We start from the raw sequence: 26932 nt of genomic DNA, 5'->3' as shown, positions 1-26932 counted from the left end.
TCTGCAGATGTTTCAGGCACATTGTGTGGGAACCACTTTTTATTTAGTGCCCACAACAACCCTGCAACACAAGTCGGGCTGAGAAACAATGTCCCAAGTGAGCTTGGTCTGCAAAGAGTTGACTTGAACCTAGTGCAGGTTCTTCTCATTCCTCGTTCGATCCATCAGCAACTACACCTGATTCCTTTTATGGTTCTGGAACGTGTCTGTCAATACAATATAGTCATTCCCACTCACTGATCTGGGTCTCAACTGCTCCTTCCGGGTCCTGTGATATTTTGGGACCTGGAAACTAAACTTTGACTTCAGCTACAAAACTGTGTCTCTTGTAAATCCACACAACCTTCAATCTGACCATTCTTTCAGAACCTGGCTATTCCAACTGGCCCGACGTTGGTTTCATGTTTTATGTCTGTTGGTGGACTTTGTTTAGTTCCTCCCAAATGTGTTGGTGGATATTATTAGGACAGATACAGCAGACAGGAGTTAGATGGTATTCTTACCCCCTACACCAAGTTCTTCCCAAGGGCCTGGGACAGGCAAGGGGTTCTTGTTTGAAGGGGTTACAGGTATTGTCACTGGGTACCAGCTGTTCCAGGTAAAGCTGCCTATTGCCATTGGTGGATGGCGATTTGGTCAACAGTGTCCAAGTGGGGCTCCTGATGGACGCCATCACTGTCTTTGACTGCTTTTGCCACAATCATTCTACCTCTATTTGTAGGTCTTTGCATTTTGTGGCTTTCTACTGTCTCCAGGTAGTGTCACATCCACTATCCGAACTTTTTGTCTTTGTTATAAACTATTGTTATATCTGGAATGTCACGTTTCCTCTCCCCTTCTCCTCCTCTTCCTCTTCTTCCTCTTCCTCTTCTTCTTCCTCCTCCTCTTCCTCCTCCTCCTGCTTCATGACTGAGGAGGCCCACAAGTTAAACTGGTCCCTCTGTCAATCTAACTATCTATCTACTGATTCACCCGGCTGAAAAGCCTCCGTCTCTCCCCCTGGTTGGGCCTGGGTGCTTTAATGGCTAGTAGAGCTCAGCACTGTTCTGCCCCTCGGCTGGCTGCTTCTGGACCCTCTCCTCCTCCTCCTCCTCCTCCTCCTCCTCCTCCCCCCCGCGGCTCTCCTTCCGCTCCGCCTGGCCATCGCTGGAGTCTTGGCGGCACAGTCCTTCCTCGCTGCCTCCTGGCAAACTGCCAAAGTTGCTTTTTGTGGGGGCGCCTTTGATGTTCGTGCTCCACTTCCTGATGCAACAGCTGGCGTACTTCTCTTTGCAGCTGCACCTGGAGCCCGAGGTGCACAGGTACATCCCAGCAGGGACCACCAGCACCATGGCGCATATGACGACAATGATGTGGACCACCTGCCCCCTCTGCTCCAACCCACTGGCGTCGGTTCCCGTCACAAACACAACGCACTGGCTCTTCGGGGGCAGCTGCTTCCTCAGGCCCAGACACACTTCGTACTTGGTGGCAGGGAGCAGGTGGCCGATGGAGTAGCTGTAGATGCCAGGCCCGATGGAAACCGTGTCTTTCTTGGCCTCGCCGTATTTGCCAAAGTGGAGGGTGTGCCAGGCGTCCACTGGATTCTCAGCCACGGGGTCCCACTCCAGAGTGACCCCGTAGACCGTCTGCTTGGCGATCTGCATGTTGATGTTGGCCTCTTTGTCTACGGTGGAGGGAGGGTCAGAGGAGGTGGTGAGTGGGGGAGCCAGGATGCCCAGCGTGGTGGTGGTCGAGGCATTGCCCAGGAAGTTGGCGGCTGTGCATGTGTAGTTCCCCTCATCCCCAAGGTGGACCGAAGGAATGACCAGTTCTGATTGGAAAGACTCTTCACTCATGTGAGACGTAGAAACTAGAGAAAGGAAGAGAGAAAGAGGGTGGGAACAAGCCACTTCATTCTCCATGTTCAACTCTAACAACCCAATGGAACGCGTGGGAGCCACCCTCAAAATTGGTTGGGGGTTGGGAAAAGGACCCACATGAAGCTCTTCGAAGGGGCCTCGGTGCTCTCGGAGCTTGGCTGGTTTTTGCAGATGTTTCATTTCCCAAACTGGATAACATCACAAGTGTTAGAGGAATTTCTTTCTTTTCCAAGTACAGTGGTATTTCTACTTAAGAACTGAAGTGACCAGGTTCTTAAGTAGAAGCCATTGTTCCCATAGGAATCAATGTAAAAGCAATTAATGCATGCAAACCCATTAGGAAAGAAATAAAAGCTCAGAATTTGGGTGGGAGGAGGAGGAAGAAGAGGAGGAGGAGGACAGAGGTTTATTCCCTCTCCAAGTGCCCAGAGAAAGGAAAATGCTTCGTTCTCTCTGGGCTGCCAAATCCTCCTTAAGCGCCACCGAAAGGCTCCTCTGGCAGCCCAGAAAAGCCCGAGATGGCCGGGATTCAAGAGGGAATGGCAGGAAACTGGCCGGGCTTTCGTGCTGCTCTCCAATTTCCTGGGAATTTTTTCCAGGCTCAGATTCTTAAGTAGAAAATGGTTCTTAAGAAGAGGCAAAAAAATCTTGAACACCCAGTTCTTATCCAGAAAAGGTCTTAAGTAGAGGCGCTCTTAGGTAGAGGCACCACTGTACTCTATGTTAGATGTGTAAACAAGCAACCATTTTTGAAAGCCAGATTGCTTGATAGAGAGAGCAGTAGCATAAAAATGTAATAAATAGATAAACAATAAACAAAGGAAAGGAAAAAAAAACCCAACCATAACAGCTTTCAGAGAATGGGGAGACTTGATTGAGGTTTTTTGTGGAAAAATGAAGTCTTTCGTTTTCTTTTGTTTGGCGCTGCCTAACACCTCTATGCGGCTCTTTGCCAACTAACTTTGACTGCTCTGCTTCATCAGAAAGGATTAAATGAGGGAGATGGGCGGTTTCCAAATTACACACACACACACACACACACACACATATGTAACATATTTTTGAGGATAATGATAATAAGCAGAACTCCCCTACCACCTTGATGGGAGATGGCCATTCCCGAATTTGGTTCATCATACAAGTTTTACTGAATGTAAGTAAGTAAGTAAGTAAGTAAGTAAGTAAGTAAGTAAGTAAGTAAGTAAGTAAGTAAGTAAATAAATAAATACTGCCCAATACATCCGTTTCTGCCTTTCAGCTTTCAATAATATTAAAAAAGACAGATATGTTTCAAAAAAGCTGAGGGATGCTGAAAAAAGGAGAAAAAGGATTTAAGTGTCAAATTAATCTCAATGGGGATAATCATGATTTCCTTGGGCTTAATGGCCACAACTCAATACTAAGGGTCCTTGGTCCCGGTGATGAAATGGTATGTACTGCATCACAGCCGAGTACAGAATAGGCTTCAAAAACAAAAAATGGAAGAAACCAGGAGATATATTGCATACTGACCCTCGTCCACCACAGTTGTGGGGAGGGGGATCGATCCAATCAGCTGGAAATTTAGAGCTGCCTCCAGCACTTTTCTGTGGTTTTACAGGGTATTGTCTATTATTATCTATTATTGGACCAGACCTCCCGGTACCTAAGATTTCATTCGTATGACCACAGAGGAGAAAGATTAAGCGTGGGACTTTTTGCAAAGAAAACGATCCATTGGAGGAAGTTGACCTACTGATTTGGAGGGGTGGAAAGGGAAGGATGTTAGGTTACAAAACAACTTTTATTAGGCAATAGATCATGGGGGGCCAAAAGGGAGGGAGGCTCCCCAATGTAATAATACACAGAGCAGTGGCCCAGAGTTTTGGGAGACTCAGGCTTAAATCTTCAGTCGCCAGATTTTCTTATCTACCATATTCTTCAGAGTATAAGGCCCACCTAGATTTTAGGGGAGGAACACAAGGAAAAAAGTATTCTGAACCAAGTGGTGTATTATTTAATAAAATACCAGTGTCACATAATACACTTTTTACACACTTCAAACTTGACAGCTTTAAGACTTGTGGACTTAAACTCCCATAATTCCTCCTCCAGTCCCACGAGGTGGGGTAATTAGAAGGCAAAACAGCCCCATTTTTGCCAAAATCGAGCTGTTTTTCACCCCTTTTTTTTTTTTTTTGGCAAAACTGGGGTGGGCGAAGGATCTGGGGAGCCTGCAAGGAGGTCCTGGATGTTGGGGGTTGCAACAATGCCTCCATTAACATCCAATCCCTACATTAAACATTTTAGCTTGGGACCACACTCACCGTTAAGCCCCCGTAGGTGTTTTAAGGGATAGTTCCACCAAATCTTTGGAGAAGGATTAGCTTTGACCAAACAAGTCAGTGTCAGGTTGTCTCCAAGAAACGCCGTGATGCTTGGTTTGGGAGACGTGAGAGAAGGTTTCCTGCAGCTGCTCAGCTCCACTTCATGGAAGTATTTGCCCGCCCGAGACGTAGGACTTGCGCACGTTAAATAGGAATTGATGAGGACCAAGGGGGGGCCTATGGAGTTGATGAACTGGACAAACCCCCGCAGGCGGCAGTCGCAAATCCAGGGGTTGTCGTGCAGGGACAAGACGGTGCTGGAGACGCTCTCTGCTTTCTTCTCTAGCTGCTGGAGTTTTTGGTAGACCGGCCAATTATAGAAGACCTCTTTGGAGATGACAGTAAGCTCATTGCAAGATAAGTCTAAGTAGGTCAACCTGGAAAGGTAGCGCAAGGCGTGTTCCGGTAGGACGTCGATCTTGTTGCATTTCAGGTCCAGGATTTCCAATGCGGGCGTGTCGCGGAAGGCTGTCCAGGGCACCGAACGCAAGCGGTTGCCCTGGATCCTCAGCTCCTTCAGCTCTGTCAGGCGCTCCAGGCTCCTCAGGTCCATCACGGTGATGTTGTTGAAATTGAGCCAGAGGTATTCCAAGCTGCTGACATTGGAGAAGGTGCCGCCAAACAATTCGGTCAGCAAAGAGTTTTCGATTCTGATCTTTTTGATATCTTGAGGGATCTCCTCTGGGATCTTTCTCAAAAACGTGGACACGCAAAACAAACTCCTGAAAATTGAATCAGAAAACGGAACAATGTTGTGATGGGCATCTTGCATTCATTCTTGATTTTATTTTGAATTCGAAGACCACCCCGAGTCTTCAGAGAGGGGCGGCATACAAATCTAATAATTTATTATCATTATCATTATCATTATCATTATCATTATCATTATCATTATCATTATCATTATCATTATCATTATCATTATCATTATCATTATCATTATCATTATCATTATCATTATCATTATCATCATCATCATCATCATTATCAATTCACTCTGTATTGTCTCATACAACCCAACAGATTTTCACTTCCCTCCTTCAATCCAGAACCCTAACAGTGACATTGGTTATTCTTCATTTCCAAGTTATAAAACACAAACCATAATTTCTACAATGTCCAAAATCTCTCAATATTACAGGAATAAACCACATATATATAATATTTCAAGCATATAATAATATACATCTGGATTGAATCTGGCTGTTGACAGGCAAACATTTCCATTGAAAACCAAGTGCTGATCAACCATAGCCAAGTTTCCCCTCTTCTCTATTGAAATGTTGGACGGGCTGTCAGCCTGAATATTTATTGATATGTTCCCTTCATTTCCCTACAGGAAGTTATTCAGTGTTATATTGTCGTCAAATGCTCTTACCTCCCAAATGTATCGTTGAAACAGGAGCATCCGGTGACACAATCCGAAGGTGCTGGATTTACCCTAGAGAAGTAAAAAAGCAAAACAAGGGGCAACCGGTGACGGGAGGGTTCCATCTTCTTCCACAGGAAATCAATATGCTTTGGTTTTGCAGCAGAGAGAACGAGTGTCCCAAATCCTATTAGGTCTAATCTTTCTTAGCAGGAGGGTAGAACCGCAATGTGGGCAGAAGAAGTATCTGCTAAGCTTAGGTAACCTTCTGCAATGCTAAGAGGAGAATACAGCGATACCTCGTCTTACGAACCCCTCTTCGTATGAACTTTTCGTGATACAAACCTGGTGTTTAAGATTTTTTTGCCTCTTCTTCCAAACTATTTTCACCTTATGAACCTGAGCCACCACCGCTGGGATGGCCTGCCTACGGACTTCTGCTGCCAGCCAAAGCACTGGGATTCTCCTGAGGCTCCCCTCCCTGGGAATCCCTGCCTCTAGACTTCCATTGCCAGCCGAAGCGCCCGTTCTTGCATTGCTGGGATTCCCTGAGGCTCCCCTCACTGGGATTCCCTTCATTTTTGCCAGCGCTGCTTTGAATCCCAGTGAGGGGAGGCTCAGGGGAATCCCAGCAATGCAAGAACGGGCACTTCGGCTGGCAACGGAAGTCCGGAGGTGGGGCTGACAACGGAAGTCCTGGGGTGGGGTTTCCCAGCATCGCAAGGCAAAGGGGGTGACTTTTGGGATGGGATTGCACACATTATTTGCTTTTACATTGATTCCTATGGGGAAAATTGCTTCATCTTCCAAACTTTTCTACTTACAAACCTGGTCATGGAATAAATTAAGTTCGTAAGACGAGGTATCACTGTATATTCTATTCAAAAAGAAATTGAAAGGAATCCCCAGCCAAGACAGAAGAGGATGCCAAAGTAGGAAGGCACCTGGCAGGTGTTCTAGTCCAACCACCTGCTCAAGAAGGAGACCCTCGTTCTCTGGGCAGCCATCCTGGTTTCTTTTGGGTTCCCTTGCTTCTCTTCCCCATTGGTCTTGTTCTAGGCTGGGCTTTTATAACCCGACTCTTCAACGTTTTTCCCCTTGAAGCTTTTCATCCAGGGAATCTTTCTCAAGAATAAATTTCTTTTTCCCAATGAAGAGGTTTTTTGAAATCAGTTCTCTTAAAGACCCAGACCTTAGTTTGATTTTTCTGTGTGTGTGCCGATCCTTGTGCTTTACGTAATGTTGAATACCAATATTGAATCATCACTTTCAGACACACACACCATAAGGTTCCTGCAATTTGAATGCCGTCTATCATCAATTACAAAGGAAATGTCAGTATTAGTTAAAAGCAATGAGATGGGAGAATTTAGAGAAATAAAAGAAGCAGCGATAGAAAGCGCTCAGGTGATAATAGCCGCTCCGAGTCTTCGGAGAAGGACGGCATACAAATCTAATAAATAAATAAATAGTTTTTGGTTGGAAGGATGAGACAAAATGGACAATACAAAATTGGTATAGGTACATGGTGAATCATATTCAATTTGAGATTATGGACAAGAGGATGAACTCAGGTAATGAAACTGATTTGTGACAACTGATGGGACGATGGGACAAGGTAAGAGGACATATGGTTAGTAGAATTCGAGACCAAGCCACAAGGAATAAATCGGAATCACTTTATAATATGTAAATAGATATATTGCTCTTGAGTGAAAATGGTATATATAAGATATGCCGCCATTTTGGTGGAGGGGTGTGGATGTTGTCTGGTGGTGGGCACAAATCACTGAGCACTTGTATGTTGTGTGTGTTTTATATTTATATTTTTTCAATAAAAAAATATTTTTTAAAAAAAAGAATGCCTTCTATCATTTCATCTCTATTAGTGAGAACTGAGTCCAGGCTGGCTGTGCCTCTACTTCTCTTCCCTACTTTTTGGGAGACAAACAGCCTTTTGGTGACCTTGGTGCAGAGTTTGAACCCCAGTTGAGGTCAGGGTACTTAAGGTTTCCCATTGCTAATGTGCTGTTCTTCCTACATACTTCAGTTAATTGATTTGCAAAAAAACAATCATATATGTCCTCTGTTTGATTGGGTGGCCTGGGGCATATGCTGTACCTACCATAATCTCTCCTGGACAACTCCATGAGTTTGACTACATGGTCACCAGCAGGAAAGCCTGACTTGAAGGTCAAAGGTAAAAAAAAATATGATGAAAACCAGAATCTGAACGGAAGCAATAACGTAGATGTAGTTTCCACTTAGGTGGGTTGCCAACATCTTGTCTGGTGTTTGTAGTTGTTCTTTGCAAAGCATCTTATCCAAAAATTTGAAACAGTGGACACATGAACCATAGGACTTCAGGCCAAGCGGATTAGTGCTCCTCCCTGGAGAGGTGTGAAAGAAATCTGGGTTCCAATTGTCTATCATTATTTGGTGGTGGTGGTGGTTTCTAACTGTACCGTTATTGCTTACTTGTTTGCTGCCCACAATCACAGCTGTCCGAGATGGGCAGCCGTGTGGAGGGCAATCCATGTGCTTGTTATGCCCCCTGACACACAGCTCATCATGTCAAAAGAGTCTCTCTCTCTGCAATTCGGCCCAATGGGCAGAGAATCAGTGCTGAGACCCCTGTGGGGGCTTCTATTGTGCCCGAGCAGCCTCTTCCAGCTGTGGGTCTGCTAATCTCATTAGGCAAACACCTTCTGCATGGATTTCATCACCCTGTAATGTCTATAGAACCCATCATGTGGCAGTTCAGTGAGGATATTGATGAGGTCTATGGAGATTCTCGATCAATCAGCTCATGAGTGCTCCACAGAAGAAAGCAACCGGGATGATGAAGGGACTGGAGACTAAAACATAGAAAGAGAGGTCGCAGGGACTGAGCGTGGCCAGTCTGGCAAAGAGAAGGACCAGGGGAGACAGGACTGCAGTCTTCCAATACTTGAGGGGCTGCCCCACAGAGGAGGGGGGGTCAGGCTGTTTTCCAAAGCACCAGACGGCCAGGCAAGGAATAATGGATAGAAACTGACCAAAGAGAGAAGCAACTAAGTCAAAAAGTCAACACGAAAGGAATACATCAGGAGATTAAAATCAGAGCTGAGTGCTGGAAACATAATTAAGGCCATTAATACATGGACAGTTCCAGTGATACGCTACTCAGCTGGAATCATCAACTGGACTTTGGCTGAACTGGCAAACCTGGACTAGGAAACGTGCAAGAAGAATCATCAGCAGATGGCACCTTCCAAGAAAAATAGAAGGCAGCAAAGTCTGAGTGATTATGCGAACCAAAGTACACAAAACTTTCACACAGGCTGTGAAAATGGAGAACATTATGAAAACAACAGAAACAAAGGCAGAATATAAGAAAAAACTGCTGGACGACAGATTAAACAGCTGGGAAAGCCAAGCTCTGCGTGGACAACACTTGAAAACCATTGAAGGGAAAAGGGGGTGACCACCGTGCATGGACCGGGATGGGACCCTCAAGAAAGAAGCAGGCAGATCGGCCGCTCTCCATCTCACAAGGAAGAATCCTAAGTTCTCTCATGACCTCTAAGACAGCAACTGTTCTGAGCCCCACATTTGGAATTCTTTTTTTTATATAATATGTCAGTCGTGAGGGCTCTGAAAGTAACTATTTTGCAAAGGAAACATTTCATTGTGGCATAAATATGAAGAGTAACAAAAATGCTATTAAAATTATCCAGGAACCAAGAAATATATTGTACCAGTGGTAAAATTTCCATCTCTCCAAAAAGAAAATGAAACAAGTCTGAACTTCTGTAAAAAATATTGATATAAAATAAGATTTTATTTCCCCTTCAGGGGGACAAACCTCCGTGGTGGTGCTGCCATCTGCTGCCTTTTGGTTGATCTTCTCAGCCAAAGCATCACTGACAAAGGGGAAAAGATTAGACACAACCTTTTTAATGCTTTTCTTTGTCAAGCATGTGTCAGATAACAGATATAGTTTATTAATACATGGTTAATGCATGGTTATTAGTACATGAAATGGACACGAATAAACAGGGACACTAGGACAGGGGTGGGAGGCATGTTTAAGCATGGCCCTTACAGGCGTCTAAGAAATGGGGCGAGGTCAACAATTGGTGGCCTGGGGGCTGCAGCCAGTTGCCGAGCTGAACGGAGCTTGCTCCGGGTAACACAGGTGCTTTCAGCCGTCCGCTAAGCCCCATCGGAGCCGTGGATCCCCTGGAGGGCGGATCGGAAGAAAGGGGGGATTCTGGACATCGATTTTGGGAGGGCCGTCCAGGTCGGTGCGACAGGTGAGATTGGATAGTTGCACAGAGCTGACCATTGGATGGGACTGGCATCAATCTAGCACAACAACCCAGCAACCCAGGGGAATGGGCTCTTCTGCTTACTTTTTCCTCTGAGAGATGGATTGTCGAAGCAGAGCCGCTCCATCTCTGAGGGACCGACAGGGCACTCAATCTTCATAGACCTTTTTATTATTTTTCTTTTCAGGTCAGAAGCAACCAACCTTGCCCTGTGTAGATGGAGTAGCAAATGGCCCTTGAAGGGCATCAGGACGAAGCACTTCCAAGACCTGATCAAAAGACCGGCTTGAGGAGATATTTCAGATGTGGCCCATCCCAGTTCACTCCGAAATCAAGCGGAGGAAGACCGGGAAGCCCATTGGGGCTTGCAAGGCTCTGGGATTGCATGAGGGTCGTCTGGAAGGGTCGCAAGGCCCGTAGCTCTGGCGGGGAATGTTCCCGGGGGAAGTTGGCGTGACCATCGTGCAGCGGGAAACCAGCGGAAGAGAACGAGCAGGGCCAGGGGTCAGTGGATCATCGGCTGGCCTTGTGGGGAAGGTGAGGGATGAGGGTCCTCATTCTGTTTCCCTCCAAGGGTGAAGTGCGCACTGCAATGCGCTACCTGAATGCTCAGGGCAGGAATGCTGCTGCGATGGGGGCCTAAGATTTGTCTCACCAATTATCATTATTATTATTATTATTATTATTATTATTATTATTATTTATTGTTGCTGCTTATTATTGTTTATTATTATTATTGTTTATTATTATTATTATTATTGTTTATTATTATTATTATTATTATTATTATTATTATTATTATATTTGTATGCCACCCGTCTTCGAAGACTCGGGACAGCTCACAGGATATTGCTGAGTTTTGAATTGTTTTGGACTGAAGGAGAATGTGGGCATGGCGCCACTGCATTGATTGATGTTTGCTCTTGTGGAGTATGTTGGCATGCCCAAGTTCCATCTCCCGTCACTCTACAGTTGAGCAAATCCTGTCCTTCAATCTTGAAACGGTCAAGAAATTCTTGGGTAGCACTGACTCTGTCGATTGTGTGCAGGACGCATCTTGGACACCCACCGCAGCAGCGTTCCTGCCCTCAGCATTCAGGTAGCGCATTACAGCGCACACTTCACCCTTGGAGGGAAACGGAATGAGGATTCTCCTCTCTAACCTTCCCCACAACGCCAGTCAATGACCTACTGACCCCTGGCACTGCTCGTTCTCTTCCGCTGGCTATGGGCCTTGTAACCCTTACTTTCCAGATAACCCTCGTAGTTATTACAAGTTTTCTTCCACTATATGGTGTTAGCTTCTTAGTCTGGTGTATTTAATAAGGAGGACACCTGGCTTACAACAGTGAAAATGAAGTGAGTTATCTCAATGTTGACCTCATATTTGTAGATCTTGGTGAGGTAGCATCACCAGTGCATAGCCTAATCTGGTAACAAGTATCTGTAACAGCTGGAATCCAAAGGTTTGTGTCTGACCTAAGGAGGTTCTCTAGTATCATGTAACTGTTGTGTATACTCCCGTTCAGCCTGATTCCGAAGTGGAGAGCGCTGTTGAATTGGCAGATGGGCCTGATTTACAGACAGAAAGAAGTGTTGGTTCAGAGGAGGAGGAGGAGGAGGAGGAAGAGGAGGAGGAAGAGGAGTCAATTGATGAAGAGATGCATTCAGGATCGAGGGCGGAGGACTGGAGGTGGGTTAACCGTTGCTTTAGACACTCTCAGAGGAGGTTAGAACAGGTGTCAGGGAAGAGATATTAGAAGGTGAGGAAGTGGTTAATCAGTTACCTCACATCCGGGTGTGAACGGAAGAAGAAGCTGATTCCGTTCAATCTTGCCATCCGTGAAAAAGCTCCAGAGCATAAGCTAACAAATGTGTGATTTATGACCTGATTTTATGACGCTTGGCTAGCACTGATTAGCCCATAAATGTTAGAATGACTTGTGGAATGTTTTTTGTATTACTATCAAGATAATTTACTTAACTACTAAAGACAGAGATGAGAAAAGAAAGCACTGCGTGCAAAGCTGGTGTATGAATGGGAGAAAAAGGAGGAATAAAGAAGATGTTGTGTTTTTTACAAATATATGCATTGAGCAATCATTTATTCCAATTATTATCTGCATTAGCCTGAAACCAGAGTAGTAACGGACTTCAAAACTGAGTGAGGATGAGGCACCGCAATATAAGTCAGCTTCAACATACACCTGTATATGTAAACGCGTTTCTTTATTGATCTGAATTCATTTCGGACAAAGGAAAAATCGGTCTAAGCTGCCACAGGACCACGTACGATCGTCCAGCTGGCTTCTTTCCCTCTGGCCCTTCACGGATCCCTTTTAAGCAACACACAACATTTAGAAACTGGTGGGGATGAAAACAATGCGAGGTTGTGGAAGAGAACTCGAATTTACACCAGGACCCCCAGCCCTAAAAGCCCCTTGAGTACAGTGTATCCCTCACACAAAGATAAAAGAGTCCTCTCGGAGTTGGGCGGCAGAAAAATCCAATAAAATAAAATACATAAATAACTCCCTTCCACACACACAAACACACACTCACAAATGCAGCCTTAGTCGGCCTTCATGCCCTCAAGGCTTGGATTTCAATTCTGCCTCCTTCCTGGAATTTACAGAACATACAAACAAGTCTCTCCAGGTTCTTTGTTTTCTCCTCTCTCCTTCTGCCTTCTTGGTTTTATATTGTGTTTGTTTGTTTGTTTGTTTGTTTGTTTGTTTGTTTGTTTGTTTGTTTGTTTGTTTCTTTCTTTCTTTCTTTCTTTCTTTAAAAACCCCATTCTTCCATAATATATTCATGGAGCCATTAGTGGATTATTGGAATCTCAGAATCAAAGGAGGCAATTCCCAGGAAACTTGCTCATAATATACAGGGTATCCCAAAAAATGTATACACATATTAAATAATTGTAAACTTGGTATTTATTATAATTTTATTATTTCAAAAATGTAAAAATATTTACAAGTATCATTTTATTGTTTTTTTCACTGCATTTTAACGGATTTTAAACAATTCTAAATAGCCAATAATTAAACTGTGTTTATTTTGCAGATTCAATCTCTGAGCACAATAATGACAGCCAGACTTACCTTCGAAAACAAATAAAAACAATAAACCAATAAAACCATAAAACCATAAAACAATACAACAATAAAAACAGTAAAATGATACTTGTAAATATTTTTACATTTTTGAAATAATAAAATTATAATAAACACTAAGTTTATAATTATTTAAAATGTGTATACATTTTTTGGAGACACCCCGTATTTACGCTATTGAGATTTTAACTTTAAAAAGAATGTCAGTAAAGCTCTACATTGTGGGTTTTGTGTATAACGTGTGGGTGTGAGAGAGACATGAGAGACCTCAGGCGAAAGAGGGGCTGCCCGGCCCTTGTCAAGTGGTGGAAGAAGCCAGCTCTCAGCAGAAATACTCGCCCAGTTGTCCATCTGCCTTTGCAAGGGCTTCAGAGTCCACACTGGACCTCGAGGAGAGCAGCCTATTCGACTCGTCCGGAACCTGGCCCGTCACGTCTTCCCCTCCCGCCTCCCTCGTCTTGGTTCCGGGAGCGACGGCTTCGAAGGTAACGTAGGAATCCTGCAGGCCTTTGGGTTTCCGGACGAAGTACTTCCTGCAGCGCCTCTTCAGGGCCCCGCAGCAGACCACCAGGGTGAGGGGGACGGCGATGACGCAGGCCACGCTGATGACCACCACGTTGATCAGCTTCTGGGTGCCCCCCGCGCTGGCCACTTCGTCCGTAGAGAAAATGATGCACTGCTCCTTCCTGGGGACGAGCCCCTTGGCGCAGACGCAGGCGATGTACTTGGTCTTGGGCACCAGGCCCTCGATGGTGGTCCTGGTGGTCTTGGGCTCCACGTTGATCCTGCGCATGTCCCTCTCTCCGAAGATGGCGTAGAGGATGCTGAAGGCGGTGCCGTTGTTGGCCTGAGAAGCCTTCCAAGCCAAGGAGATGCTGTGGTCGGTGTCTCCGATGACTCTGACTGACCTCACCAGGCATCTGGACTCTGGGATCACCATGGGTGGACTCACTAAAACATTTTTGGGGTCACTTTTCATATTTAGAGCCTGGTCTCGGAGCTCCAGATTCCTCTCAGTGCTGGCCTGGCCTGAAATGATGCGCAACGTGGGAACTGTTGAGGTGGCCATGCCATGTCCTCCTGCCAAATTGCCCTTGTAAGCTGCTGCCTCCACCGCCTTGGTGTGTCCTCTCCACAGCCCTCTCACATCTGCCGCGGGGTCGTCTGGGCTCTTGGAATCGGTGACAATCAAGGAGATAAAAGCTTCGGTGGCGCCGAGAAAGTTTGCAGCCTTGCAGATGTATTCTCCGGAATCAAGATAAGAGACCACGGACGAGAGTTCCAAAATGGACCATCTTATTCCGTCACTGGACGCTTCTTGATGCACTGGAGAGAGAAGAGATAAAAATGGCAAAAATGAGCTCTTGGAAGATGTCGTATTTGATGGCTTACACTTCTAAAGAATTTATTTGCAATGGTATTTGCATTTTTATTTGGGGGGATTATTTCAATTAGTTATGAGTAACTCGTTCAAATACTTCTAATGGCGTAGTTTAGAAAAATGTAATCAATTAAGAACAGAAGTGCTTTTTCAAGTGTTTTTTTAAAAAAATTATATTTGTAGTGTTATATAAAGAAACAAGAAGAGATAATGTAGAAAATGAAATTGTAAGAACATAAGGACATAAGAAGAGCCCTGCTGAATCAGGCCAAAGCCCATGGAGTCCAGCATTCTGTGTCCCCCAGTGGCCCACCAATTGTCCCTGGGGATCTTGAGCAGAAAGAGAAGGCAAGACCATCCCTTTACCTTGACCCCCAACAAATGGGACCCAAGGGAACCCTGCCTGCCTCCACCAACATAGAGGCGGCACATGGACATCCGTTTCAATAACCACCGATATACTTGGCATCCATGAATCTGTCTCATCCTGCCTTGAAGCTATGCAGACTGACAGCTGTCACGACCTCTCCTGGAAGGGAATCCCATCAACCAAGGACCCTCTGAGTGAAGAAATATTTCCCTTTATTTGTCCTCAATTTCTTACCTGTGAGCTTTAGGGAGGGCCCCCTTGTCCTAGTATTGTGTGATGGAGAAAAGAATTTTTCTCTATCCACCTTTTCTATCCCATGCAGGATTTTATACCCTTCGACCAAGTCACCTCTTAAACACTTCCGTCTTTCGAGGCTGAAGAGACCAAGGCGTTGCAACCTGGTTTCATGAGGGAGGGGCTCCATTTCCTTGATCATTCTTGTGGCCCTTTTTGGCCCCTTTTCCCGTTTTATTATATCCTTCTTGAGGTGCGGTGACCAGAACTGTACACAGGACTCCAAGTGTGGTCTCACCATTGATTTGTACAGAGGCAACACAACACTTGCCGACTTATTTTCGATTCCCTTCCTAATCAGGCCAAGCATGGGATTTGCTTTTTTTTTCACTGCTGCTGCGCACTGGGTTGACCTCTTCATTGAGCTGTCCACCAAAACCCCAAGATCTCTTTCTTGGGTGGTCTCAGAGAGCTTGGTCCCCATCAGTTGGTCGGTATAATTGGGGTTCTTTGCCCCGATGTGCCTAACTTTGCACTTGCTTAGGTTAAAATGCACTTGCCACTTTGTTGCCCACTCACTCAATTTCGAGAGATCCTTCTGGAGCTCCCAACAATCAGTGTCGTCAGCAAACTTTGCTAACATATTGTGGTTTGTGTTGTTGTTTTTTTGTTGTTCATTCTGTATTGTCTTAAGTTTGCATTGTAATGCTTTAAATATCAATAGAAACTGTTTTTTAAAAACCAAGGGGTTGGAGTGGGGGACCCACCTGTTCCGTTGAAGGGTTTCCCGTCGGCTCTTCTCCAGCTGAGCTCCGGGAGGGGCACCCCAGTGGCCCCACACCGCAGCAGAACGGTGCTTCCCACGATGCTCTTGACTTTGGCCACCGAGGCGTGGACGACGGGACTCTGGCACTTCCTGAGCTCCAGCTGGCTGAAGAAGAGCCTGGCCTGCTTCTCGGGGTTGAAGCACCTCAGCTTCGGCTCGATGAAGGCCACGTTGGGGGACTGGACGTTGAGGAAGTGGGCCATTTCGTAGACGCTGCAGTCACAGGTCCAGGGGTTGTCCTGCAGGCCTGACGAGAGAAGCCGTTGGGACGGTCAAGCCGGAATGGGACAACTCGCCACATGGCAATTTGAACAAGTCCACTTAATTATTTAAATTATTTTTTTTTTAAATTAAAATAATTGTTATTGTTTATTTATTGGATGTATATGCCGCCCCTCTCCGAGGACTCAGGGTGGCTTGCAACATATAAAAGACAATAAAAACATCTTAAATCCAATTTAAATTTAAAACAAACTGGTCTAAAACCCAAGTACATTAAATCACTCCCATTCAAACTGCAGGCCAGGGGGCAAGTAATTAATAGCCCCAAAGCTAGTGGCATAGATGAGTCTTCAGACTCTTGTGGAAGGCGAGGAGGGTGGGGGAAGTGCGAATCTCTGGAGAGGAGCTGATTCCAAAGGTCTGGGGCCACCACACAGAAGACTCTTCCCCTAGGCCCCACCAAGCAACATTGGGACCCGGAGAAGGCCGACTCTGTGGGAGGTGGTCCTGTAAGTAATTCGCCATTCATCATTTGTCATTCACATTTCATTTTGTCCCTCCTTTTCTTTAATGGTTCTATTCCAGCAGGCCATAGCCGTTTTTCCTAGACTCGGGCCAACCATTGCATCGTGAAAAGGGATTGTTAAGTGTTAAGGAGTGTGCAGAGTAAACCTTGAGTTACCAAGGATGCACAGAGGAAACGTGGAGGTGGCAGGTATCCAGCTGATAGACCAGAGATACAAGTAGTCATTCAGATAACCAACCAGATACATTAAGTGTATAAATATTATTTACTTTGGCAAATAGCTTAGTCATACACAATTACATCAGTCAATACTCTCAATACATATACAACATTATAAGCCTTACTTACAAAATACATCAAACCATCAGGTGGACACATAGTTCTACAAAATAGCAGAGAATAATCAGAGAGTGAGAGAGACGCTTCCAGCCCCCTCTTGTGGCCAAATGCAACACTAACTCTTCAAGCTACAGAGTTATAATTCATTTAAGCATACATGGATAGTCCGTTTATATATTGCCAAATCCAACCAGCTATCTACATAGTACTAACAGGGATCCTCAAGGCTTCCAGGAGATCTGTGAACACTCAAGTGGGGGTTCTACCTGGCACATTCTCCCCCTTGATCATAAATGACACCATTCAGGGTTTGCAGACCTACAGCAAACAATTATTCAAAAAAATGCCTGTTCCTTCCTCACAGAGGCCCTGGGGAATGACGCCCTCTGTAAAGCCTTTTCTGCTGTGGCCCTGATCCTGTGGAACACTCTGCCACTGGAGGAGAGAGCTGCTCTCCCACTTTTGATACCAGAAGGGAAGCAAAACCTGGCTCTGCTGGTTGAATTTGGCCCCCAATGGGGGCACTGACCACTGAAGCTGGTCGATGGGGTAAGAAGACCTCATCCCTCCAGTGTCTGTCCCTTACTCTTGGTATTTTGCATAGATTTAAAATTTTAGTTCTAATATCATTTTTCTATTTGCCTTTTTATTACACTTGTAAGCCATCCAAAGTTGCCTTATAGCAACTTTTTATGGCATAAAAAGTAAGTAAGTAGTAAGGGCATTGGAGGGAGGGGAAGAAAAAAAGAGGGAGGGAGGGAGGGAGGGAGGGAGGGAGGGAGGGAGGAAGGAAGGAAGGAAGGAAGGAAGGAAGGAAGGAAGGAAGGAAGGAAGGAAGGAAATGTTTGAAGTAGCAATTAATTGAAGCATGGCTGTTTAGAAAGGAACTGAAATGAATTTCAATAGGAACTCATAATAAAACATTGTCGCTTCAGACAAAGCTATTATCATGGTTGGTTGTGCAGTCAGACTGGTTTTAGACTGGAACTGGCATTTTTACCCTCTTATCAACATCTGTCTAAGGACCTGAGATAGGCAGCTGTGGATGCTACAGGTTCAAGTCAGGCCGCCTTTTGCAATTGATTGATAGCAAATTTGTCAATACCATTGAGGTCCAAGCTGTGCAATGGCAAAGGGTGATTAGTAGTAGAATAGAATAGAAATAGGAATGGAATAGAATAGAAATGGAGAGGAGTGGAGTGGAGTCTCTTCCTAGAGTGGCTGGTGTAGATGGAAGGGGGGGTCTTCTCTGAGGATAAAGCATTCTTACCCACGCAGGCGCAAATGAACAATTGTGCTTGAATGTAAGAGTGTCACCTCTTTTTTTAGGCAATGGACTAGATCCACCTTCAGTCACGTTGGGAGACGTTCATGGGAGGCCCAACCGCTTCCCTTGACTCTCCCCTAAGTTTGGTTGATTCTGAATCCAGCTATAAACGGGATGGAAATTGGATGCAGGCGAATGAATCGAGGTGGCCCATCAGTTTGTTTCTCCTCAAATGCCTTTCTTTTTTCAGCTGGCTTAACAACCAAACCTTGCTTAAATACTCTCAATATGGTAGCATTTTTTGCCTGTCCAAAACTGGCCCTTAGAGTTACAGGTTCAACCGCTCACAAATTCCCACCTTTTGCTACCCGTCATCAACACTTGCTCCGAAGGCAGTTGCCTCAATGTTAATACTAAGGTTGAGTTGGATAGGATGAATGAAACCATATAATAATCTGCTACAACATCCTTCCTGTCAATGACTACTTCAGCTTCAACCACAACAACACACGAGCACACAACAGATACAAACTCAAAGTAAACTGCTCCAAACCTGACTGTAAGAAGTACAATTTTAGCAACCAAGTAGTTGATGCATGGAACTCACTACCTGACTCTGTAGTATCACCACCTAACCCCAAAAAACCCTTTATCCTCAGACTGTCCACTGTTGACCTCACCTGATTCCTCAGAGGTCAGTAAGGGGCCTGCATAAGTGCACCAGCGTGCCTTCCGTCCCCTGTCCTAAGGTTTCTCTCTTACTAGGACCCATATCATGTATATAAAGATATATTTGTGTACTACAAATATGTACTTGACAAAAATAAATAAAAATCCCACAGCTCCTAGGGAAGAGCAGGGGCTTTATAGGATTCCAAGGGCAACAAATCCGACTTGCTTCCTCCCAAGGATCAAACCCAAGGATCTGTGGCCATGGACCACGCAGGCAGAGGTTTCTTCTCCTCTCGCCCCCCCAACCCCCCCAAAAGCCTCACCTAGGATGATCTTGGAGTGGTCCTTCAGGAAGTAGGGAACCGCTTGGAGATTCGACCAGACCACGATGAGCTCCTGCGGGAGCCTCCTCAGGTTGTTGCTGGACACGTCCAGGTAGGTGAGGTTGCGGACGTACTGAGCCGCCTGGGGGGGGATGGAGGCCATCTGGTTGTTGTGCAGGTCCAGCAGCCTCAGCCGGGGCATGTTGGGGAGCGCCTCCCACGGGAAGGCGGTCAGGACGTTGCCGGCCAGGCGGAGCTCCTGCAGCCGGTGGAGGCCCCTGAAAGGACTCGCCCGGAGGCTGGACAGGGCATTGTAGGGCATCCAGAGGAACTCCAGGTGGGGCAGGGAATGGAAAGACTCCCCGGGGACCCTCCGGATGGCCGTTTTCTCTATCCTCAGCTTGAAAGTGTCTCCTGGGAAATTGACAGGCGGGTGGGTCATCTCTGGGTCATTGCACAGAATAGCCCTGCTGGTAGGGGGCAGAAATTTTAAACAAATTATACATGGAACATGTTCCCAGGCCCAAAGTCATTATGTGAAATCAGTTTGGTAGCGATAGAGGAATGTGGGAGGGAGGGAGAGACATAGATATATTTATGCCCCCACACATTCCTTTACATTCCTTTACGCAGAGTCCAAGGTGACCTGAACAAAGGGAGGACCCAGAAATCCCTGCATCAGATTGGTCCTCACAATGGCACTTGTGGGTGTCGGGATGTGACATGAGCTTTGACCTGGGTGTAATCTTAAGGGTCCCAAGGTTGGAATGAATGAAGCTGAATCCAGAAATAGCTTTGTTAATCAATCAAACCCTGTGTGAAATCAGTGATTTATTTCTCAGATGCTGTTTGGTTCGCTGACAAACAATTCGAACCCTGAGTCCCTTTGGCATCCAGGTCAAAGCTCATATCACATCCCCACACCCACAAGTGCAATCATGAGGACCAGGCTGAGCCCAAGGAGGGGGGGGGGGTCAGATGTGTCATCAGTACCGAGTCCCTTTGCACCCACGAGAGATCAAAGTCCCTCCCACCTTGAATTCCACCCAGTCTGATCTACCGCCTATTTGTTTGGGTTGTGAGTAGTAGAGATTCTTCTAACGTCTGCAATAAACCTTTATATTCCTTTGAATTGCCTGGACTTTCCTGCAGGTGACAGAAGACTTCTGATCACCCGTTGGTGGACTTTGTTGTTTTTTCCCAGGCTCCCCTCACTATAAAATAGCCATAGCATTTAGACTTATATACCACTTCCTAGTGCTTGTACAGCTCTCTCTAAGCAGTTGACAGACTCAGCCTCTTGCCCCCAACAATCTGGGTCCTCATTTGACCCACCCCATGAACCTGTGAAAGCCATTTCAAGACTGGCAAAGCAAAAGTTCAGCCAAAGAGTGATCAGAAGCATATTAAATGATTGTGAACGCATTTATGGAAAATTATAGGATAGGGAGCAATATACAGCTATCTCTCAGCCTCCTGAGATTCGATCTGCCAAACTGCTGGCAGCCCGTGATCAGCAGAAGTCGCTTGCAGTACCCCCTCTAACCACTGCGCCACCGAGACTCCTGCTTGGAGCTGGGGCGGCGCAGTGGTGAGAATGCAGTACTGCAAGCTAACTCACTGACCACTGCCAGGAATTAAACCCTCGGACTGGCTCCAGGTTGACTCAGCCTTGCCTCCTTCCAAGGTCAGGAAAATGGGGACCCAGATTGTTGACTCTGTAAACCGCTTGGAGAGGGCTGTAAAAACGCTGAGAAGCTGCATGAAAGTCCATTGCTCTCGCTCCTATATCTTTCCATAGTTGGGTTCCCAGTCGTTCCGTGTGCTTCTGATCCATCTTTGGCTGAACTTAGGCCTTGCCGGCCTTGACATTTCTCCCTTTTCAGCCGTGGCTTTTAGAGGTCCATGGGGTGGGTCAGAAAGGTTGGAAAACCTCTCAAGAGCTGACTCTTAACTCGGGTGCTGGACCAAGACAGGAGCTGAGCCAAACACTGTTCTGATTGGCTGGAGGATTTGGCTGGCTGGGGAATTCTGGAAGTTGAAGTCAATCTATCTGAAAGTGGCCAAGGTTGAGAACCAACTTTCCTAGGCCAAACCATTTCTACAGTGGTGCATAGCTAAGGCTCGTTGACCCAACCCTCCGGCTCATCTGCAAAGATGTGTCCCAAACATTCCACAGCAGCAAATGCTTTTGAGGGGTCAAACATTCTTCCTGCATATTAAGCCTTGGAGATCTGTCCTTTCTGTCATCTTTTTTACTGGGAGGTGTGTTTGTTTGCCTTTGAAGACCCACTGCAGATGTCTGGAAAGTAACGGATCCTTCCGCTCCTCTACGCGCAGCAGAAAACCCTACGCAACCACACTTGAAATCCTGGGCTTAGAAAGCTTAGAACTACGTCGCCTTCAACACGACCTAAGCACAGCCCATAAAATCATCTGCTACAACGTCCTTCCTGTCAACGACTGCTTCAGCTTCAACCACAACAACACACAATAGATACAAACTCAAAGTAAACCACTCCAAACTTAACTGCAGAAAATAGCAGCAACCGAGTAGTTGATGCATGGAACTCAATACTGGACTCTTTAGTTTCATCCCCCAACCCCCAAAACTTGACCCTTAGACTGTCCATTATTGAGCTCACCTGAAACCCAAGAGGTTAGCAAGGGGCCTGCATAAGTGCACCAGTGGGGCTATCGTCCCCTGTCCTAATGTCTCCCTCTTATTAGTCCCCATCTCATGTATAAAACAGTGTTATTTCTTTGTATTCTACCAATATGTACTTGACATACATAGATACATAAATATTGACAAAATCAAAGAGGTGCACAGGTTTGACAAGACTTGTGAAAATTGTTTAAATGAGCTGTTTTTATTTGATTCTTCCCAAACCCTCTCACTTGTGTGGAATAATTTGACACCCACTGTACCCAAACATTACATAAAGTACACAAATCTTGTTCGGCTCAAGCAATCTTTCTGACTGGAAAGTCAGGCGGATACGCAAGGGGTTGCTGACCCTTTCAGAGGCCAGAGGTTTCGTTTTTGAAGTGGACCTTGAACTGAGCAGAACCTGCATGAATTTTTGCAAAGAAACATAAACTCGCCCTGTGTTTTTAATGTGTTTCCCACATGACAATTTTTCAGGCCTTGGAGTGAAATTTTATGTCATCGTTAGTTTCACACACACACACACACACAAATCACAACCAGCTGAAGATCTAGTAGAAGATACTCTCCACATCCGCTGTTTCAAATTTATAAAATTCTGATTCTTATTCTTTTAATGTTTTTAGATTTAGATTTTTAGATTTTAATTGGATTTGCCTGCCGCCCCCCTCCAAGGACTCGGGGCGGCTCACAGCACAGGCAGAAAACAGTAATAAACAATCCAATTAATAATACTTAGTAGTAGTAGTAGTAGTAGTAGTAGTAGTAGTAGTAGTAGTAGTAGTATTTATTAGATTTGTATGCCACCCCTCTCTGGAGACTCGGAGTGGCTCACAACAACAAAACAGTACAAATCCAATGGTAAAAACAATTTAAAACCCTTAATATAAAAAACAATCCTTAAAATTCAGATTTTAAAAAGCCTATAATTTACAATTCCTTCGACAATCATATTAAAAACATTCCTTGGTCAGGGGGAAGATCTTAAAGCCCCAGGCCTTCCAGAAAGCGAGGAGGGTTGAGTTATGTTCCTTGTTAACATAGTTCAGCCTTGGTCACTTTCCTCATCAATATTGTGTAATGTTGATGTAAGAAAAACCTATAGAGGATAGGGCGTGAAAATGTTAGGTTCCATATGTTTTAGAGAGAAAAGGGAACTTTTAAACCTTGGCATGCATAACCAGTTAGGAATTTGCAGAAGACAGTGAAAAACATGTTTATTAAGAAATAGACTTCTGACGGTGTCAGTTTGGGGCCAAAGAACTTTCATAGAGTCACAAGTATGATCCAGGCAGGTTCCGAGGAAACATGAAGAAATAGGAAGTTGAGCTTGAGTAACATGCCTAAATATAGACAATAAGAAAAGGGCGGTTGATGTCATATTCAATACTATAAATACATCATTGTACTCATTGGTCAGGTATCGCTGCCCCGAGTCTGCGGAGAGGGGCGGCATACAAATCCAATAAATGAATGAATGAATGAATGAATGAATGAATGAATGAATGAATGAATAAACAAACAAACAAATAAAATAAATAAATCTCAGTTTTAGTTCGCGATCCCATATATGTATACATATCTGGTAAATAAACATACTTTTTATGTCTACTGTTTTTTTCCCTAAATAAATTTTTGATCATTGTAACCGAGCTCTGTGTGGTTTGGATTTTTCTGTCAATTGATGACATTCTTTCTGCCTTAGCGTAAGAGTCGGTCAAGTGGCCTTTCGGAGATCAGATTATGCTGCGCTCCCTTGTTAATCCCACAGCACACAAAGCCCTGGAGGCCGTCGGGAGCCATGGGGGGAAGCGGCCCGAGTGCTGGAGTCGCTTTAGATCAGTGGTCAATGCAATGGAAACTGCAGATCAATGTTTCCAAATGTAAAATAATGCACTTGGGGGAAAGGAATCCTCAGTCTGAGTCTTGTATTGGCAGTTCTGTGTTAGCAAAAATATTATTTGACCAAAAGAAGAGTCGATGCTTGGAACAAACTTCCAGCAGACGTGGTTGGTCAATCCACAGTCACTGAATGGAAACATGCCTGGGATGAACATATATCCATTCTAAGATAAAACGCAGGAAATCGTAGTAGGGCAGACGAGATGGACCATGGGGTCATTTTCTGCCGTCCGTCTTCTAGGTTTCTAGGTTTCCAGGCTTCCCTCTCCCACCCAGAGGAAGAGCCGACCGACCTGCCCAGGAGACCCACTGAGTCCTGTGGAGAGAAATCAGAGCGACCTCACCTGGCTCTCGTCCTTTCGTGGAGGCCGTAGAAGGAGCAGCTGCACTGCGAGGGGCAAAAGCAGAGCATCCAGGGCAGACCCCCGAAGGTCAGGCAGCAGAGGAAGCCCACCGTCACCCACATCATGACCCGGCCGTGAGGAAGGCATCCAAGTCCTGGTCAGAAGGGCCGGAGATCTCCTCGGGGATCCTTCACACCGTCTCCCTTCCTTCTCCTGCCTGGATCACACACACAAACACACACACACACACGCTTCCGCCCCGTCCTGCTGAAGTCACCGGATAAAATTGGATAGACAGGGGATTAAGGACGAGGCTGTTTGCATAGAGATGCTTAGGGCTGCCTGGAACAACCCTCAGAGAGATTCCTTCCCTCCCGTCCGTCTCTCTCTCTCTCTGTGTGTCTGTCTCTCTCTACATCTCTCTCTCTCTCTCTGTCTCTCTCTCTCTCTCTCTCTCTGTCTGTCTCTCACTCTCTCTCTCTGTCTATTTCTCTACATCTCTCCCTCTCCCTCTCTCTCTCTGTCTCTCTGTCTCTCTCTCTGTCTCTCACTCTCTCTCTCCCCCTCTCTCTCTCTCTGTCTCTCTCCCTCTCTCTCTCTGTCTCTCACTCTCTCTCCCCCCCTCTCTCTCTGTCTCTCTCCCTCTCTCCCTCTGTCTATTTCTCTACATCTCTCCCTCTCTCTCTCTCTCTCTGTCTCTCTCTGTCTGTCTCTCACTCTCTCTCTCTCTCTCTCTCTCTCTCTGTCTATTTCTCTACATCTCTCCCTCTCCTCTCTCTCTCTGTCTCTCTGTCTCTCTCTCTGTCTCTCACTCTCTCTCTCCCCCTCTCTCTCTCTGTCTCTCTCCCTCTCTCTCTCTGTCTCTGTCTCTCTCTCTCTCTCTCTCTGTCTATTTCTCTACATCTCTCCTCTCCCTCTCTCTCTCTGTCTCTCTGTCTCTCTCTCTGTCTCTCACTCTCTCTCTCCCCCTCTCTCTCTCTCTGTCTCTCTCCCTCTCTCTCTCTGTCTCTCACTCTCTCTCCCCCCCTCTCTCTCTGTCTCTCTCCCTCTCTCCCTCTGTCTATTTCTCTACATCTCTCCCTCTCCCTCTCTCTCTCTCTCTCTCTCTCTCTGTCTCTCTCTGTCTGTCTGTCTCTCACTCTCTCTCTGTCTGTCTATTTCTCTACATCTCTCCCTCTCCCTCTCTCTCTCTCTCTGTCTCTCTCTCTGTCTCTCTCTCTGTCTCTCACTCTCTCTCTCCCCCTCTCTCTCTCTGTCTCTCTCCCTCTCTCCCTGTCTATTTCTCTACATCTCTCCCTCTCCCTCTCTCTCTCTCTCTGTCTCTCTCTCTGTCTCTCTCTCACTCTCTCTCTCTGTCTCTCTCCCTCTCTCCCTCTGTCTATTTCTCTACATCTCTCCCTCTCTCTCTCTCTCTCTGTCTCTCTCTGTCTGTCTCTCACTCTCTCTCTCTCTCTCTCTCTCTGTCTATTTCTCTACATCTCTCCCTCTCCCTCTCTCTCTCTGTCTCTCTGTCTCTCTCTCTGTCTCTCACTCTCTCTCTCCCCCCTCTCTCTCTCTGTCTCTCTCCCTCTCTCTCTCTGTCTCTCTCTCTCTCTCTCTCTCCTCTCTCTCTCTCTGTCTATTTCTCTACATCTCTCCCTCTCCCTCTCTCTCTCTGTCTCTCTGTCTCTCTCTCTGTCTCTCACTCTCTCTCTCCCCCTCTCTCTCTCTCTGTCTCTCTCCCTCTCTCTCTCTGTCTCTCACTCTCTCTCCCCCCCTCTCTCTCTGTCTCTCTCCCTCTCTCCCTCTGTCTATTTCTCTACATCTCTCCCTCTCCTCTCTCTCTCTCTCTCTCTCTCTCTGTCTCTCTCTGTCTGTCTGTCTCTCACTCTCTCTCTGTCTGTCTATTTCTCTACATCTCTCCCTCTCCCTCTCTCTCTTCTCTGTCTCTCTCTCTGTCTCTCTCTCTGTCTCTCACTCTCTCTCTCCCCCTCTCTCTCTCTGTCTCTCTCCCTCTCTCCCTGTCTATTTCTCTACATCTCTCCTCTCCCTCTCTCTCTCTCTCTGTCTCTCTCTCTGTCTCTCTCTCACTCTCTCTCTGTGTCTCTCTCCCTCTCTCACTCTGTCTATTTCTCTACATCTCTCCCTCTCTCTGTCTCTCTCTCTCTTGTCTGTCTCTCCCTCTCTCTCCCCCCCTCTCTCTCTCTCTCTCTGTCTCTCTCCCTCTCTCCCTCTGTCTATTTCTCTACATCTCTCCCTCTCTCCCTCTCTCTCTCTCTCTCTGTCTCTCTCCCTCTCTCCCTCTGTCTATTTCTCTACATCTCTCCCTCTCTCCCTCTCTCTCTCTCTCTCTGTCTCTCTCTCTGTCTCTCACTCTCTCTCTCACTCTCTCTCTCTCACTCTCTCTGTCTCTCTCCTCTCTCCCTCTGTCTATTTCTCTACATCTCTCCCTCTCTCCCTCTCTCTCTCTCTCTGTCTGTCTCTCTCCCTCTCTCCCTCTGTCTATTTCTCTACATCTCTCCTCTCTCCCTCTCTCTCTCTCTCTCTGTCTCTCTCTCTGTCTCTCACTCTCTCTCTCACTCTCTCTCTCTCTCTCTCTGTCTCTCTCCCTCTCTCCCTCTGTCTATTTCTCTACATCTCTCCCTCTCTCCCTCTCTCTCTCTCTCTGTCTCTCTCCCTCTCCCTCTGTCTATTTCTCTACATCTCTCCCTCTCTCCCTCTCTCTCTCTCTCTCTGTCTCTCTCTCTGTCTCTCACTCTCTCTCTCACTCTCTCTCTCTCACTCTCTCTCAATCACTCTCACTTTCTCTCAATCACTCTCACTTTCTATCTCTGGATCAGTTCAAAA

The 26932-nt window shown here is 45.9% G+C and overlaps 2 protein-coding genes across 2 annotated transcripts; both read right to left on the bottom strand.

Moving 5' to 3' along the window:
• Positions 1–1025: 1025 nt before the first annotated feature.
• LRIT2 (leucine rich repeat, Ig-like and transmembrane domains 2) lies at positions 1026–5689 on the bottom strand. The gene is made up of 3 exons (XM_070753917.1): positions 5607–5689; positions 4169–4950; positions 1026–1852 (listed from the first exon to the last, which is right to left on the bottom strand). The coding sequence occupies exons 2-3, from the start codon at positions 4779–4781 to the stop codon at positions 1026–1028; spliced, it is 1440 nt and encodes a 479-aa protein (XP_070610018.1). The 5' UTR covers positions 4782–4950; positions 5607–5689.
• Positions 5690–13325: 7636 nt separating this feature from the next.
• On the bottom strand, positions 13326–24228 carry LRIT1 (leucine rich repeat, Ig-like and transmembrane domains 1). The gene is made up of 4 exons (XM_070753916.1): positions 24107–24228; positions 19190–19656; positions 15782–16087; positions 13326–14355 (listed from the first exon to the last, which is right to left on the bottom strand). The coding sequence occupies exons 1-4, from the start codon at positions 24226–24228 to the stop codon at positions 13352–13354; spliced, it is 1899 nt and encodes a 632-aa protein (XP_070610017.1). The 3' UTR covers positions 13326–13351.
• Between the last annotated feature and the right edge of the window lie 2704 nt (positions 24229–26932).

The sequence above is a fragment of the Erythrolamprus reginae genome, chromosome 5 (genome assembly GCF_031021105.1).
Source record: "Erythrolamprus reginae isolate rEryReg1 chromosome 5, rEryReg1.hap1, whole genome shotgun sequence".
In the NCBI taxonomy this organism is placed as follows: domain Eukaryota; kingdom Metazoa; phylum Chordata; class Lepidosauria; order Squamata; family Dipsadidae; genus Erythrolamprus; species Erythrolamprus reginae.
This window is presented reverse-complemented; position numbering and strand designations above follow the sequence as displayed.